This window comes from Chinchilla lanigera, unplaced genomic scaffold (genome assembly GCF_000276665.1).
Source record: "Chinchilla lanigera isolate Chin_1 unplaced genomic scaffold, ChiLan1.0 scaffold00028, whole genome shotgun sequence".
Lineage (NCBI taxonomy): Eukaryota > Metazoa > Chordata > Mammalia > Rodentia > Chinchillidae > Chinchilla > Chinchilla lanigera.
In genome coordinates this window covers 6,039,549-6,055,790 of record NW_004955429.1, presented here as the reverse complement: position 1 = coordinate 6,055,790, position 16,242 = coordinate 6,039,549, and the positions used below count along the sequence as shown (strand labels likewise).

Below are 16,242 nucleotides of genomic sequence, written 5' to 3'. Positions count from 1 at the left end.
ATATATATATATATATATATATATATATTTGTTTGTTTTCTTTTTTCCAGTACCAGGGATGGAACTCACGACCTTGCGCAGGTGCTGTGCTGCTGAGCTAAATCCCCAGCTCCTAAGAATAGATATATTGATCAAGTGAACAGGATAAAGCTGAGAAACAGACCTACTTACAAAAGATAAATTTATTCTTGACAAAGGTGTCAAAGTAACTCAGCATGTAAAGAATGGAGTTTTTTTCAAGTAGTACTGGAGCATTTGGATATCCATATGTAACACTGTGATCCTTAAATCATCTTATAAGATATGTAAAAATTAAATGACATGGATTATAGACTTGACAGTAAAAATTTAAAAAACCATGAGAATTCTAAAAATACGAGAACAAAAGTATTTTTCACACTGGGGTTAGGCAAAGATTTCTGAGGTAAGGCATAAACAAAACAAAACTGAACCTTTGAACTTTTGAAAGCAAAGCTAATCTTTAGAAAATGAATGGATAGGACTTTTTCCAAAATTTAAAGCTTCTGGCCTTTGAAAGATATTTTTAAGAAAAGATAAACTACATGCCAGCAAAAATATTTCTAAAATATATATTGGATCAATGAATGACCTGTATCCAGATTATATATAAATTCTTATCTCTCAGTTAGACAACCCGATTAAAAGTATGAAAGGATATCTGAACAGATACTTCACAAAAGGTACCAAAATGGCTAACAGGCACACAGAATGATATTGCCATCATTAGTCATGAAGAAAATGCAAAATAAACCAGAAGGAAATACCTCTGCACACCTACTGGTACTGCTGAAACTAAAAGGACTGACAATATCAAGTGTTGTCGAGCAGATGGTACTGTTAGATCTCCTGTTCCTCCCCGGTGAGAATGCAAATACAGCACAGCTCTTTTGGAAAGTAGTTTGGCAGGGTGGTGGATTGACAACTGGTGGTCAACTTGTGACATCCAGTTGAACTGAACCAACATGGTGCTGGGTGTGGGAGGCCCACCGAGGAGTGCTGCTGGCAGCATAAGAGATAGAACTGGAGAGGAAGAAGTTTGGAAGCTGTAGGGAGCTGTTGGTTTTCCTGGAGGAGCTTGTCATGCTGGCTTATCTGATGAACTCGGCTGGTCTCATTGTTGGAGGAGCTCAGGGCCTTGTTGTCACTGAGAATGGCTATGGCTCACTTTGGGGGAGCTCTGGTCCTGATGGTGCACTTGTTCAATCTCCTGGAAAAGCTTGTCGTGCTGACTTTCCTGATATAGACTTGGCTGTTCACATCATTGGAGGAGCTTGGGACCTTGCTGTCACTGATGATGGCTGTGGTACCTTTTGGGGGAGCTCTGGTTCTTACTTTGAGTGTTGCTTCCTGGCTCCAGTGCAGATCCTTCAACCTGATTGTACAGATCCTTCATCCTGCTGGCACAGACTTTCTAGCTTCCACCACTGGCCTTTGGGCCTTCCCAATGGAGATCCATGAAACGGGCCTGTGTGAGATACCGTCATGGGCTCTTGGCCTCCTGTTGGACTCCTGGGAGATATTGTTATGGGCTCTAGGACTTCAGCTAGCCTCATGCAGAACATTACTGTGGGATCCAGGCCCTCAGCTGGAGTCTTGGGTCTTTAGTGTGTGGACTGATTTCCTGCACTCTCTTTGTATATGACTCTTTGGGTGACTATTATAAAATAATTCTATAAATTATATGTCCTGTATTGTTCCCCTTGCAAACTCTGACTACAACAGGCAAGTTCTCATAACATTAAACATACACATGGCATAGGGTTCAGAAATTCCACTCCTGGGTATTTTCCTAAGGATGGGAAACATATGTTTCATAAAAATCTGTATATAAATGTTCACAGCAGGTTTATTTATAGCAGTCCAAAACTGGAAAGAAGCCAACCTGCTCAGCAATAGAGATAGGCTACTGATACATGCAATACCACAAACAAATCTCAAAAGCACTTTTTTTAAATTAAAGAGATCAGACACAAAAGGCAGCATGGTGTGTAGCTCCATTTATAGAACTTTCTGGAAAAGGCAACATTGTAGAGAAAAAAACACATCAGTTGTACCCAGAGAAGTGGGATGGAGCAAGAGGTTTGAGGGTAATTTGGGAGGATTGAAATGTTCTTCAAAGAAGGATGAGGAAAATTTGGGATGGAAATGTTCTTTCTTCTTCAATGTGGTAGTGGTTACACAGTTGTAAACCTTGTCAAAATTCACCACGCTGTGTGTATTGAAATAAATATGACAAAAATACATACTGTGTAAAGACTTAGTCTCTGAAAAAAAAAAAACAGCAGTTTTAACTATTTCATTAAAAACTCTTTACAACTTGTTAGAATACTATATTTTGGGGATGATCTGGTATGATGAATTGGTTCAGAACATGGCTGTAAAAATCAGACCAACCGCAAGTCCTGCCACTCACATTTATTATCAGAATGGTCTTATGCCAGTTACTTTATTCATACCTCATAGAATTATGTTGGGAATTTAATGACTCACATGAGGGACTTCATAACTGTCTGGTCCATGGCAACTATTCATCAAATTTTGGTTATCTGAAAACACTTAGAAACAGCTTCAATGAGAAGACATACACATGAATGAATGAATTAGTGAAGGATTAGTTTACACAAAAATAACAGAAACAGAACAGGTATAATGTAAGGAATAGCATAAAACAAAAAATGTTTCACTATGTCTGGAGAAGCCATGAAGACTTTCTGGGGTTAACTACAACTAAGATAAATTTGAAAAATGAGCAAAGGACATAACATGTTCTGGTGTACCTGGAGAATGACTCATAGTTTGCTACTTTGGGGGTGATGAGAAGTGCTATCAGAAGAGTGAATCAGAACAAGAAGGGTCTTGAATGCCAGTTTAAAAATCTTGTTGCATCTCATCATATGGTGGACGATTGAGAGTCAGATAGGAGAGACAAATTAGATTTGTACCATACCCAGATTGCTTTGCTCATCCTGGAGAAGAGAGACTGATGCTAGATTGAGGATAGAGGATGAGAGATCTATCAGAAGACTTGTGAGATGAATCCACATAAAGGATGGTGACATGCTATGCTGGGACTATGGGAATAGGAAGGTAATAATAAATTCTAGACTTTTTGAATCCAATAATTATGTATGAAAGACAATGAATATCACTTCATAGCTGGGTAGCTAGGCAGGTGGTGGTACCCCTGTTAAACAGGAAAACACGTTTATGCTAGGGAAATGATGCATTTAGTTGTTGATATCTGAAGTACCTGTTCACATCTAGGTGAAGTTGTCCTGCAGGTAGAAAGATACATGAGCCTAGAATTTAATATCAAATGGGATGGGGAGGCGTGTACATGGCAATTGAAGGCACAGATATAAACAAGATCACTCCAGAAAAGCACATAGTGTTGGAAGAGAGCCAGAACGAGATCTCTGGGACATATCCACATTTAAGGCTGTAGAGAAAAGACTTTAAATAATGTCAGGAAAATAAGAGGAGGACCAAGAGGAGGACTGTGGAAGCAAAAGAGTTTCAAGAATGAATTATCATCAAGAATGTTATATGTAGCAGTAATAGCAAGGAAAACAAAGACCAAGAAATACTCAGTGGATTTGGGTAGTTTTAGTGCTAGGAAATTAAAACCAGATCAGTATAGTTGGAAAGTGAATAGTAAGTTAAAGATGTAAATGTACCTAATACAGGTTGTTTGTAAAGACCTAAAGGGGAAAGAGAATAGAATGGTGCTAAGTGCTACAAGATTGCCATGGTTAGGTGAAGAGTCCCTGAAAGGTTCATGTATTCAAGGCTTGATCCTTAGAGTGTTAGTATTGGGAGGTGCTGTGGACCTTCAGGAGATAGGGTTGAGTGAGAGGTTCTAATGTTACTGGGGGTATTCCCTCTAAAAGGATTGTGTGATCCCAACCCCTTCTTGTCTGGCTCTTCCGCTTCCTAGCTCATGAGGTGAGGGTTTTACTTTGCCACATGCCCCTTCTTCAATGTACCACCTTAGGCAAAGAATGGGGCCACTTAGACTTGGACTGGAACTTCCAGAACCATAAGCCAAAGTAAATCTCTTTATATGTTCATTGCCTTAGGTACTTTGTTATAGTAACAGAAAGCTAACACAAGAATTAAAGAAAATTTTTGCTTTTATAAGACATGAAAGGACCAACTTGAAGCAATGACTTGACTCTATATATTGATGGCGAAAAAAGATGGAAGAGAGAAAAATGCCAAACATACAAGAGGGTCATGGTCAAACCAGGAGGTGGAAATCACACCAGAGATTTGACCACAGTACATTTAATATAAAGAACTGTTAAATATGTATAAAACTGTTTGTCAGGTAATTTAAAAAGTGGGACAAGAACAACAACAGCAACAGAAAACACGATAGCAGCCATTGTCAGAAGCATCCAGCACACTTCAGGCTGATGAGGGGAGAAGTTTGCAAAAGATAAGGAGAGAAGGAAAGGCTTTTCCTAAAGGTAACCAAATAATATTTTATAAAATTGGCATTTGAGCTGGGTTTAAATAGAAATGAAAGACTATTTTGAGAACTGCGTATAACCTAGCAAATAGCATATGCTTAATAAATAGTTGCTGAAAAATAAAATTTGGGAATAGAGTGAGCAAAAATCCAGAGGAAAAAGGTATGGAAAACTGGGGCAAATGAGAAGTGTGGCTGGAGCTTGAGTGCAGAGTGGGAATAAGGCTGCAGATAGACCAGGAAGGGGCAAGCAGCCGGGAACTCCAGGGGAACGTGTTGAAAACTTATCTTTGGAAGCCACTGATGTTCGGGTAGGGAAAGGGCAAGGCTAGAACGACTTCTGGCAGGCTGACCTGTGTGTGGTGTGCAGGAAGAACTAGGAGTAAGAAACCGAAGTCATCAGCTCTAAAGCTAAGCATGATGGTTTGGTTTGGGGTAAGGACGTGAGGGGGAGCAGAACATAGGCGGCTGATGGATGACTTAATTGCTGGTTGCCGTTGGCGGGTGGGGATAGAGAGGGAAGAAAAGAGTCTCGTTTCCTTTATCTGGACTGCTGGGAAGAATGGCAGAGGAGCAAGAAAGAAGGAAGACACTTGGTAGGGCCATGATTAGTTCTGAGGATGCAGCATATATCCTGCCGCAGAGCACCGGACTCAGGGAACAGAGGACGCGCCCGGGTCCTCCCGGACGCACTGCTGTCCAGGGCGGGACAAAGGGCACTCGGAAGAGGCGCGCTCCCGCCCAAGCGCGCAAGCGCAGTGAGGCGTCGCCTAGCAACCAGACACAACCGTGGACTGGGAGGTTTGCGCCCGCGGCGACCTTGGCGATTGCGGGGACCTCCCGACAGGTACTGGGAGGCCCGCGGCTGCACACCTGAACCCTCGGGTCACAGAAAATTGGTGCAGGGGCTTGAACAAAACTTGGGAAAGGAGAAGGTGCTGTGGGTGCGGACTCCTGAGGGAACAGCTGAGGGGACACCTTCTAAGGGCTTGTCCCTGCCCGGCACCCACAGTATTAAGTGGGATCCGGGCGAATTTCATAAGCACCTCGACCCCCATTTACTTAACCAGGGACAAAACTGAGGTTAGAGGGCATCCAGGGGGTTTAAGTTTCCTTTACCTGACTGTGAGCCGCTCAAGAAGTGGGCCCGGTTTACTTTGTCCCCTCTTTTTCTCCTTTAAATCCGTTCAAAACATTGTCTGGCTTAGAAAATATTTAACATCATAGGCTGAAGCTGTGCGCAGGAGAAATACCAGTGACCAATAAACTCGTGTGTGTGGGAAGGGTGGCTCTAGAAGATACAAATGTACTGGCTTTTTAATAACTTATTTTCCTATCTAATACTATGAACTTGGTACTTTCTTACCTAGTCCTTTTACTATTGGAGATTTATCCTAAAGAAGCAGTTGGGGATGTGGGTGAAAGTTTTATTTCTAAGAATGTTCATTGTAGCCTAATCCATAATTCCAGAAAAACTGGAAATAAGAGACTGACTAGATAAATAAGGACTTTCAAAGTATTACTTAAATGGCATATTTTGCTGATTCGTTGGAGAATACTGGAGAATAAATGGAGACTGACTTAGTTGCTAAGAACTTAGTAGGAAGATGGTCCCAGGAAGGGAAAGTGGGACTGGGGAATAGAAATCCAGGTAGAATGATAAAATCACTATAGAAAACACAAACACAGAGAAACTACATTGCAATAGTATTAATCTCCCTGAGCTTACCTTGAGTATTTAGAAAATCTTTTCATTGTACCATTCCTTTTCTTCAAAATTCTCTTCAGGAATTATATTACCTTGATATGGAAAAAGATTAGGGTCATCTCAGTGGCTCATTGCCCTATCTATATGGGCTGTTTACTCTCTTCCTGGCTATCATACCCAAGGTGGTGATAAAACAGCCGCAGTATTGCCTAGGACCAGCTCTGTTATTGCAACACTGGATCTTTAGTTTAGTCTCTGAGCTCTTCACTGTGGAATTGCTCAAAACTATCATGAAATAGGAAAAATTATTTCCTGAGTGAAAATCAGTTTATATAAAACAGCTTTAGGCAGGTATAATTTAATTCATAAGGAATTCTTTTTTAAATCCGAAGCTGTTCTGTCTCATTGTTTTCCTAGAGGTTAGCTATAAGATGGCTTTTCATTTGTCCAGAATACTTTCTCTGTCTGCCTAAATCATTATAGTCATAAGGCCTAGAACCTGTGCAATTTTCATGCATCTATTAAAGACACTTGAGATTTCAAAAAATGGCTCTAATATATGAAAAGAAACTTAAAAGTTAATGTTAAATGTTTTTATTAATATTAAGGTTTCAGGGGTGGGGATTTAGCTCAGCGGCACAGCGCCTGCCTGGCAAGAGCAAGGTCATGAGTTCGATCCCTGGTACTGGAAAAAACAAAAACAAACAAAAAAAATTAAGGTTTTGTTACATTTGAAAATAATTTTCTGTTTGAAAAGAATTTCCAAGTTGCTAATTGCTGAGTAGTTTCAAATGCAAGTTTTTATGATAAAAATTACATTTAATAGAAGATGTGGATACATTTTTACATATTCATATAGCATAAAATAGTGCATCACAATTAGCTTACATATATATATATATATAATTTTTCCCTTTCTTCTTTCTTTTCTCTTTTCCTTAGCTTGTACCTTCTGCATTTTATTTACTCTTTCAGTTTTTTTCACTAGAGAGACAATATGATGTTTACACATGTGGGTCTGATTTATTTCTCTTATGAGTATAGTCTCCAATTGCATCCATTACTGTAAAGACTAGACAATGCTTCATTTTTTATAACCAATTTTACATTCTTATATCTGGTAATCTGAACAACTATACTGAAGATAACAGTATGCAATATAACAACCATTGTTGATTTCCCATCATCTTCTTTTGAAATTCTGTATCATTTTTAGAGTTTTTTCTCATTTTTTATGCTCTTTAAAACTTACTGTATTGTGTTTTTTATTTTATTTTTTTATTTTAAAAATAAAAGGAGGAAAACATTAACAGACAGACAACCATTTACAAAACAGCAGAAGAACAATACAAACAATACAGAGTTACAAACAAAGTGGTAGGAAATAAACAATGCTTGTTGTATTACATATTGATATCTTCAAAGTGGTTTCTCATGAAAACAAATAGAGACATGCAATATTGATCAATCAAGGACTCATTAACAGTTTCTTTCAGCAAAGAAATAGAAGACAGTAGATCAACTATGTTAACTATCTGTATATACATACATACAAAATTTCTCCTTCTTTCCCTTCTCTTTTCCCACATCCCAGTTGCCCTCTATGCTTGAGCTTTTTCCTTTCATTTCACAATGTCTATCATACTGTATTATGTTTTTTAAAAAAATAGTGCATCACTGAGTAAGCTTGCCTAGTTTCTCAAGATCCTTTACTTATGTGACCTTACGTTAGGGACCTGGAATAGAGGTCTTTCAGAGGGCCCCATGAGTTTCTACGCACATGAGGCTTTTTAATATTTGTAATAATTACATGAGGCTTTTTAATATTTGTAATAATTCTTCTCAGTATCTCTAATGCTAGGAGGTTACTTCGATCTTTGATACGGAATTTCAACTAACTTTGACATTATAGGATCTCTCCAAGGATTTTCTGCTTCCCAAGATTTATCTCTTGAGACTATAGTAATTTCATGGAGGCTAGATTATACCATCTGAGATTGCTCTAATGGCAGACATAATCCCATAACTCTCACTGGAGAAAACCAGCAAGAGCTGTTCTAACAGGCACCGATCTTGGGACGTTGTCCATACCCAATCAAGTTATTCCTCTTGGGTATGTCAGTATGTATATATACTGTTCCTTTTTTCCACAGGCAATGGGCAGATGAAGGTAGGTGGGAAAAGATCTTACAAAGAGCAAAGAGTAACCCTGATTTTCTCAGAATACATTTCTTCACAATTGCTTTGTTTTTTGTTTTTGTTTTTGTTTTTGTTTTTTGGGTTTTTTTTCTGGTACTGGAAACCAAACTCATGACCTTGCGCTTGCCAGGCAGATGCTGTGCCGCTGAGCTAAATCCCCAGCCCTTCAATTGCTTTGTTATTGAGCTATGGATTCTATTAGAGGAAAGCCCTGCTTTGTGATGCAAATATTCTTGCAGATCCCCAAAGCATCTTGGATTTAGAATCTCAAGCCCAATGTAAATGAATGATAAGCATCATAAGTAAAATTGGGGTGTTGGTGACAGGTTTATACATGTACAATAATTTTATATGCATTGAATTTTCTTTTATTAAGGAAAATGTAAAGGAGAAAATAAACCTCTCAAGAATTTAAGTAGATAAGCAAATTGTGTGCATTTATAAAGGCAGAAATGCCACTTTAACCATTTTGCATCTTTTTCCAGGATGGGTAAAAAGATAAAGAAGGAAGTAGAACCTCCTCCTAAGGATGTGGTAAGTTTCTGATTTAAATACTAGTAGCATTTTAACTACCAATTTTAAAAATAAATTGTTCAGACTGTTTGGCATGTACCAGCATATACATGAATACATGGTGGCGTAAGTCCAAAGTCTGACTAACGATAAGATTACTCGGAGAAATCTACAATTATGTAAACAAACATTTACAACATTGTCATTATATAATTAGCACAATTAGAGAGTAATTATTAGCTTTTCTGGTATGTGGATGGCATGTTTATAGCCCAGCTAATGAATAAATAATTTTGGTTTGTTCTTTCAAATACTTCAAGTTTACATTTGCCAGTTTCTCAGTAATGTGAATTATCCAACTGAATTTTCAGAAATAAGGAAAAGTTAAACTATAGCCCTTAGTTTTGTATATGAGATTATTTGATAATGACTTAGATGTGAGAGCCACTGTATTTTCTAGTTCTATCAAAAAAGTAGTACGGGATCACCCGGTTTTTCTATTCCATACTCTAAGTAATGGATCCCCTACTACAGAAAACCCTTCTCTCTTTAAAAAGCATAGTTTTATGTGTTCTCTTTAATCAAAAAGAAAGATTAGCAGGAAATAGCCTTTGACAATTTTCAGTTTAGAAACTTATTTCAAAACAAACTTCAATGTGACTTCCTTCAGATAAAATATGAATAGAAAAGAAACGAGATAGTATGCAGACTCACAGGATTGTGACATTTATAGCAATTTGGACTTGGCAGAGATATTTCTTCTCCAAAATGGAGCATTGTGGTTAAGAGCTTTGTCCCAGCTCAGCCTCTCATGAAATGTTATTTTAGCCATCTTGCCAAATTTGGCTAAGTTCATTCAGTCTTTCTTTATTTCTTAGATGGGAATCATACTCTCCATGTCATTTGGATTAGTGTCTGAATTAAGCCAAAATAAATTACATGAAGTTCTTAGTGCCTACCACATAGGTAGCATTTAGTAAATAAAATCTGTTGTCATAGGAATCTCCTGGACTCTGCTATCTTCTCCCTCCCTCTCTCTCTCTCTCTCTCTCTCTCTCTCTCTCTCTCTCTCTCTCTCTCTCTCTCTCTCTCTCTCTCCACCCCACTCATTCCCTGCACAACTACGTAGGTATGATATTTGTATACATTTAGAATGAAAGCTCTTGAAAGGCCTGTTTGGCCAAGTTCCCACGACCTCACAGAGGTAGTTGTTGTGATTTTATGATGTAATGTCATCGTTGTGGTGATTTCTTTTGGACATAATTTGAAAATGTGGCAGATCTTTGTATTTATTTAATGCATCCTAGGCTTACATCACCCTGCTTTTTTCCTACCAAATAGCATTATCAGTATCTTGTTAGCAAAAAGTGGCCTCCTGAGCACAATACTTGGCAAAAACCACATTCAGACTAAAATGAGAATCAAGAGGCTAATAACATAAATTTATCTAATACATTTTCTATAATTTTATGGCATCTTGCTGGTATTTTTCTCTGTATATTTCAATCTTTGGGGAAACAACTGAGGGCTTAAGAAAGGCAATCTTAGGATTAACAAAGCAGATCTTACTTCCTCAGGTCATACAGTGTGGTGGGAGCCAAAGAACACATATAACAATTGTCAGTGATCCCTAGCTATTTATTGCCACTCCTAAGGGCCCCCCATCCTTTCCTTACTCTGACTTTCTATTAATAAAACTGATAGAATTGTACTAAAACATTAAGACATCCCTTTTTCTACCTCTAAATTCTAATACATTGAAACCGTACACTGGAATTTGCAGTATCCTAACTTGGAACTTTTACTTCAGGTCTACTTCTTTAGTCTATAAAAAGGAGCAGAAGGTTTGCCCTACAAATAAAAAGTGCAAAGTATTTGTTCTACAAATTGTAAATGAAAATTGAATTTAAATGAGGGATATATAACTGCTGAAGACAATAAACTTCTATCAATGAATGGTAATTTGCCTACCATCTATTTCAGAGACATTGTTTCCAATGATTTTAATTTTTATCAGCTTTTGTCTACTGATTAGATTAGGTAATAGGGAAAGCAGGAGTGTTCAGTGATATGAATGAACCAAGATGCTCCCTTTGCCTTTCTCAATATTCTCATAAGTCATAACATACATTGGTATATCCATGTATAGTTTCCTCTTCTTATGAAAGAGATGCTCGCTCAGGAGGTACCAAGTATACAAAAGATGGGGCTTTAATGACCAGTACAACTGCCTGTTGCCTTCCTGAAGCATCTCCATGTCCAGTTTACAGATTGTTTGTGATGCTTCAATAAGAGGTAAGTTTCCTAGGAAATTATTGCATAAAAGAATTCCTTACAGAAATTACTCTAGTAGGCATTGCTATTTAGTCTAAGGCAAGATACTCCGTGATTAAGAATATAGGCTCAGGAATTATAATGCTTGAGTTTGAATCTTTGTTCCACTACCCACTTGTGTGGGTCTATGGTCTTGGAAAACTTTCCTAACTTCTGTGTGGCACAGCGAAGATGGAGTGATAACCTATTTCACAGTGGTGAAGTCAGGTTAAGTAGGAATAAGATGCTTAGAATAGTGTGTAGCACTGGGTGAGAACTTAGCAAATGTTGCTGAAATTAAGGATGTAGTTGAGGGTGCTGTTCAGCACTCTGCAGAACTGAGCGAGTTTGTATGAACTGTACGAGGAGGCAGGGATACCAGCTGTGGGAGACCAGATAGCCAGTTGCTAAAGGTCCAGAGGCCTACTGTGTGGCCACCATGATTCAGGGTCAGGCCTTTGAATTTTGCAGGCATGGAAATTGTATTCATATTTCCAAGGTGATTGAGCTTCAGTGAATAAATTCACAATTCCTAAGTGCTCAAGAGGCTGAAGCCTGGCCGTGAAATCTCAGTGATTAAGTATCAAGTTAACAGAATATTTGTGTTAATGGATCAGCACTTTGTCTCCCAAGACAAATGCAAGTAGGAGTGAGGTATAGCAACTACTGAATGACAGCAACAGAAAATAGTAGAGCGTGCTCCCTCACCTGAGCCCAAATCCATTTCCTTGCAAGAGTCAGATGTCTCCTGGGGCACGTTTCTCCCAGACCTCCTCCATCAATCTCAGAACTTAACCTTTAATCATTTGTCATAGGCTGACAACACTGTCATTTTTTTTTAACAAGTGAGGTATCAGGGGGATTTATTTTCCTTTCAGTCTCCCTCACCACAGATGAACAAAAATACTATGAATTAAAAACTATCAAATTATAAATAATATACACATATAAAACTATATGAATCATCGTCAGTTTGGTCACTTTGTTCTAAGTTTGCAACTCTTATTGAGGTTGTAAACTAAGGCCTATTTTAGCTTAGACATTTTAGTAGATTTTTAGTGATGTCTAAGTAATCTATTTCCTGCTGTTTAACTCCTGTGCATGATTTAAGACCACTTATATGGTAAACACATTCCAACAGATAGCAAAAGAGCCTTTATTTATATATGTTGCCACCATAAACTCAATTCTCTTGGTCTGTTTCCACCAAGTTGAATTTTGTTATCTTCTGTTCTTGTACACTTGAAGGTTGAATATATTAGGCATGAGTCACATGTAATTATTTAAATTTATAATAATAAAAATTAATTAAAAATAGACAGCAATATACCTATTTTGTTAGTTTTTTATCTTTAAAATAATAAAAAGACTAGATTAAAAATTCAACTTTTCAGTTGTATTTGTTACATTTTAAGAGCTCAAGAGCCACTTGTGGCCTGTGAATGCTATTTTAGTTGGTCAACTCAGAATCAGAACATTTCTATCACTGAAGTTCTGTTAGATAGCACTATTCTACACAGTCTTATTTCCTTAACCAAAAATAAATAAAAATATCTCTACAAGTCTCTGGCCTCTCAAACCAATGTAGCTTAAAATGAGAAGCTTAGCCAAAATGCTTCTCCTTTCTTACATTCTTTCAGTAAATGATTTTGGTTCATCATTTATTTTGTACAGAGCGTGAAATTGTAATTTCACAACAAGCTTGTTGGTGGCAGTGACTTCCTCATGGGAAAGCAGATGGGATATGTAATTACAGCACAGTATTATTTATTTAGTCATGTGGCATTCTGTTATAGCTATCATTTTATTCTCAGCGTCTTTTTAAATAAAAAATTACTATAATGCTATAGGCATTGTAGGAGAAACAAATGTCATGCCAAGAATCTTCACTCTGTGCCAAACATTGGTATTTTTTCTCTTTTGACAGCACTTTAGATTTTAACTCTCATAATCTTGAATTTCTCTGTAAGCTTCTTATACCCATACTGCTTTTTTTCCTCAATGATAACTGGGAGATATCATGAAATACTGGAGTACCTTCTAAATCATTAAGAGAGATTAACTGATGTTTATTGTAGTTTTTGTTTAAGTGTATTTTCGTGTACTCTACTCCTTTGAGAATTGTAGTCCTGCTGTGGCGAGCTCAACAGAGCCATGTTTAATTCTGGAAGATTTAGTCACAAGAGTATAAAATCAGTCTTTAAAATGCTGAAATATTATTTCTGGCCAAGCTCAGTGGTACATGCCTCTAGTACCAGCTTCTCAGGAGGCTGAAGTACAAGGATCACTTGAGTCTGGGAGTTTGAGGCCATCTCAGGCAGCATACCAAGAGCCCACCTCAAAAATTAAAAAGGAAAAATGGGGAAAAAATAGAAACATTGGAAATTGAAAGTTCTAAAATAGAAGGGAAATCTGTGTTGGTAGGGAAGGTAAGTGGCTGGAATGTTAGGCAAACTGCTTTGAATGGTAAAGAAAATCTAAAGTTGTGACTTTTAGCATTGGTGAGCCTTTAGGGGCTCGCTACTCACCCCACCCCCCAGCAAATGTATTGCTTTGTGTAAAATTTCATTCTTTTCAAAGCTCATTGATGGCTTCAGACCTCAGATTGAGGTTTCTGAGTCAGTATACAGTGAAGACATTTTAAGTCTACAGCATAAAAAACATTTCCAAAAGCTCTTCACTGTATTGCTTTACAGATGGTGAATACTGCAATACTCCAAGTACTGCTCTTTGGTAATAGAATTGAGAAATAATAACATAGTGCTTTGCCTATAAAAATTCATTCACTAATTGGGCAAGTACTGAGTGCATACCATACATAAATATTCTTCTATATACTCTGTGGTTAAAGATTAAAACCCAAGTTCAGGCCCCAAGACAACTAGCATTATAGTGAGAGAAGCAGTCATTTAAAAAATAATAATATAATGTAGGTAGTGTTAAGATAAATGAAGAAAAATAAAATAGAATATGGGATAGAGAGTAATGGGGCTACTATAACTGGGATCTGGGGTCCTACCTTTAAAAAAGTTGCATGAGATGAGAGAGTGTGCTATGCACATATGTGAGGGTAAGTGAAAACAGAAACTACAGCCAGAAAACAGTAACTACAGCCTTAGGGTGTTTGAGGAATGCTAGGAAGGTCGGTGTGGTTGGAGATTAGTAAAGGAATAGGAGATGGGTAACAAAGAAGGTGGAAGGGTGATGTAGGGCCTCTTGGACTATATTAAGAAGGCTGGAGTTTTCTTAGGGTGCGAAAAAGGAACTCTTACTGGGAATTTACAAGATGAGCAGTCTTCTTTATATTTCAATAAAAAAGTAAGGTCATTCTAGCTACATCTTGAAAGAAGGGTGAAAATGGAAGACCATAGCACTGTGAGATAGAATGGCAGCTACGGCGGGGGATAATTGTGCAGAAAGTGAGAAGTGGCTGGAGTGAGGATCCATGCTGAAGGCGGAGCTGCCCAGCTTTGCTGATAGATTATACACAGTGTGAGAAGGCGAGGAGCTGAATGATGCTTCAAGATTTTGGGCCTAAGTGAACGTCATACAATGTACTGAGCATACACGTAAATCAGAGAAACAGTGCAATGTGTTATGTGCTGTTACAGAGAAGTGTGGAAGACTATCGCTGTGATAAAATAAGAAGAAACCAGGATTTTTAACATCCAAACTATTAGGAGTGAAAACAACAACAACAGATGATAACCCAGAAAGCTGGAGGCCTTAAACTCCTACACTTTTAAGAATTATCTTATTATTTTAATTCTTTAGAAATGAAACAAAAACCGTTAAGAAGTGGTAGGTGCCACAGTAATCACTGATGGTGGACTTAGAGGTGCTCTGGTGACCTGATGAGAGTGAAAGCTTGGGTATGTGCAGGCAAGAGTGAGAGTGAGAGAGCTGAGAAAAAACTTCATGAGGTTTTTGACTGTCAAAGGAAAGATAGTGTGGTATGCGGAGGATAATTAATATCCAGTAAAATTCATCTTTGTTTTAAAATAAGACAGTTTTGAGAAATCTGTTCGGGGGAGGCTAAGGTGGTTGCAGTTTGGAGGACAGAAGAGGAAAAAGGAGAGAACAACAAAAAGAAATAGCGCTGGGAGCCTGGTTAGTGTCCTCTTGGTTCTTTGCATTCTAAGCAGTATAAAGTGAAACTGCGCATGACAGAGAACATGCATGCACAGTTGTCAGGAAGCAGAAAGCTATATAATTGTTAGAGCTCACAAAGGTCTAGGAAGCGTTGTGATTTTCACCAGAATGAGTGGAGAGCTTTGTTGAAATATCAAGGGCATTGTTAGGATCTCAAGAAAGATCATGTTGTAATAGTAGTATGGCTAAACTGGCCCTATAGTAAAGCCTTCCCTAGATCTGACCTATTAAAGCTTTTTTTAAAAGACCTTAAAAATAGATCACACTGATCCATAAATAACTGCCTGCCAGAACAAAATTCAATATGCTTTAAGATTCCCCCTTCTTCCTTGTAAAAAAAAAAAAAATCCATACATGCCACTATACAGTTTTCACAATATTAACTATCCACTCAGAAGTTATTATTAGGTATGCAAAAAAGAAAAATGTTGCCCATAACTAGTAGAATAGTCAATAAACCATGAGAAGAGATAAAATAGGATACTAAAAAGAAAACTTCAATTATCCAGAAGAAAACAGGGAAGAGGAACAGGGAACAAATGAGACAAATTGAAAACAAATAGTAAGATGGGTGATTAAGACACAACCATATCAATAATTGCAACTAGATTATAAATGATCTAATATTGTAAGAGAAAATGAGAGGCTATCAAATGGAATGTAAAAGCAGGACTCAGGAAATTTGCTTTAAATATATAGATTAAAAGTAAAAACAAATGGAGTATTACTCAGCTATTAAAAAAGATAAACTCAAGGCCTTTGTAGGTAAATGGATGCAACTAGAGACCATACACATAAGTGAAATAAATCAGACCCACATGTGTAAACATCATATTGTCTCCTTGGTGTAGGAACCTGAAAG

The 16,242-nt window shown here is 37.7% G+C and overlaps 1 protein-coding gene across 5 annotated transcripts in view; it reads left to right on the top strand.

Moving 5' to 3' along the window:
- The first annotated feature begins 5,100 nt into the window (after nt 1-5,100).
- Armc3 (armadillo repeat containing 3) overlaps nt 5,101-16,242 on the top strand; it is a 101,511-nt gene continuing 90,369 nt past the window's right edge. For all 5 annotated transcript variants that reach the window (XM_013515510.1, XM_005386930.2, XM_005386929.2 and 2 more), the window contains exons 1-2: nt 5,101-5,342; nt 8,888-8,936. In XM_013515510.1, coding sequence (XP_013370964.1) covers nt 5,116-5,342; nt 8,888-8,936 — 276 coding nt within the window. In that variant the 5' untranslated portion in view covers nt 5,101-5,115. The remainder of the gene's footprint in view (nt 5,343-8,887; nt 8,937-16,242) is intronic.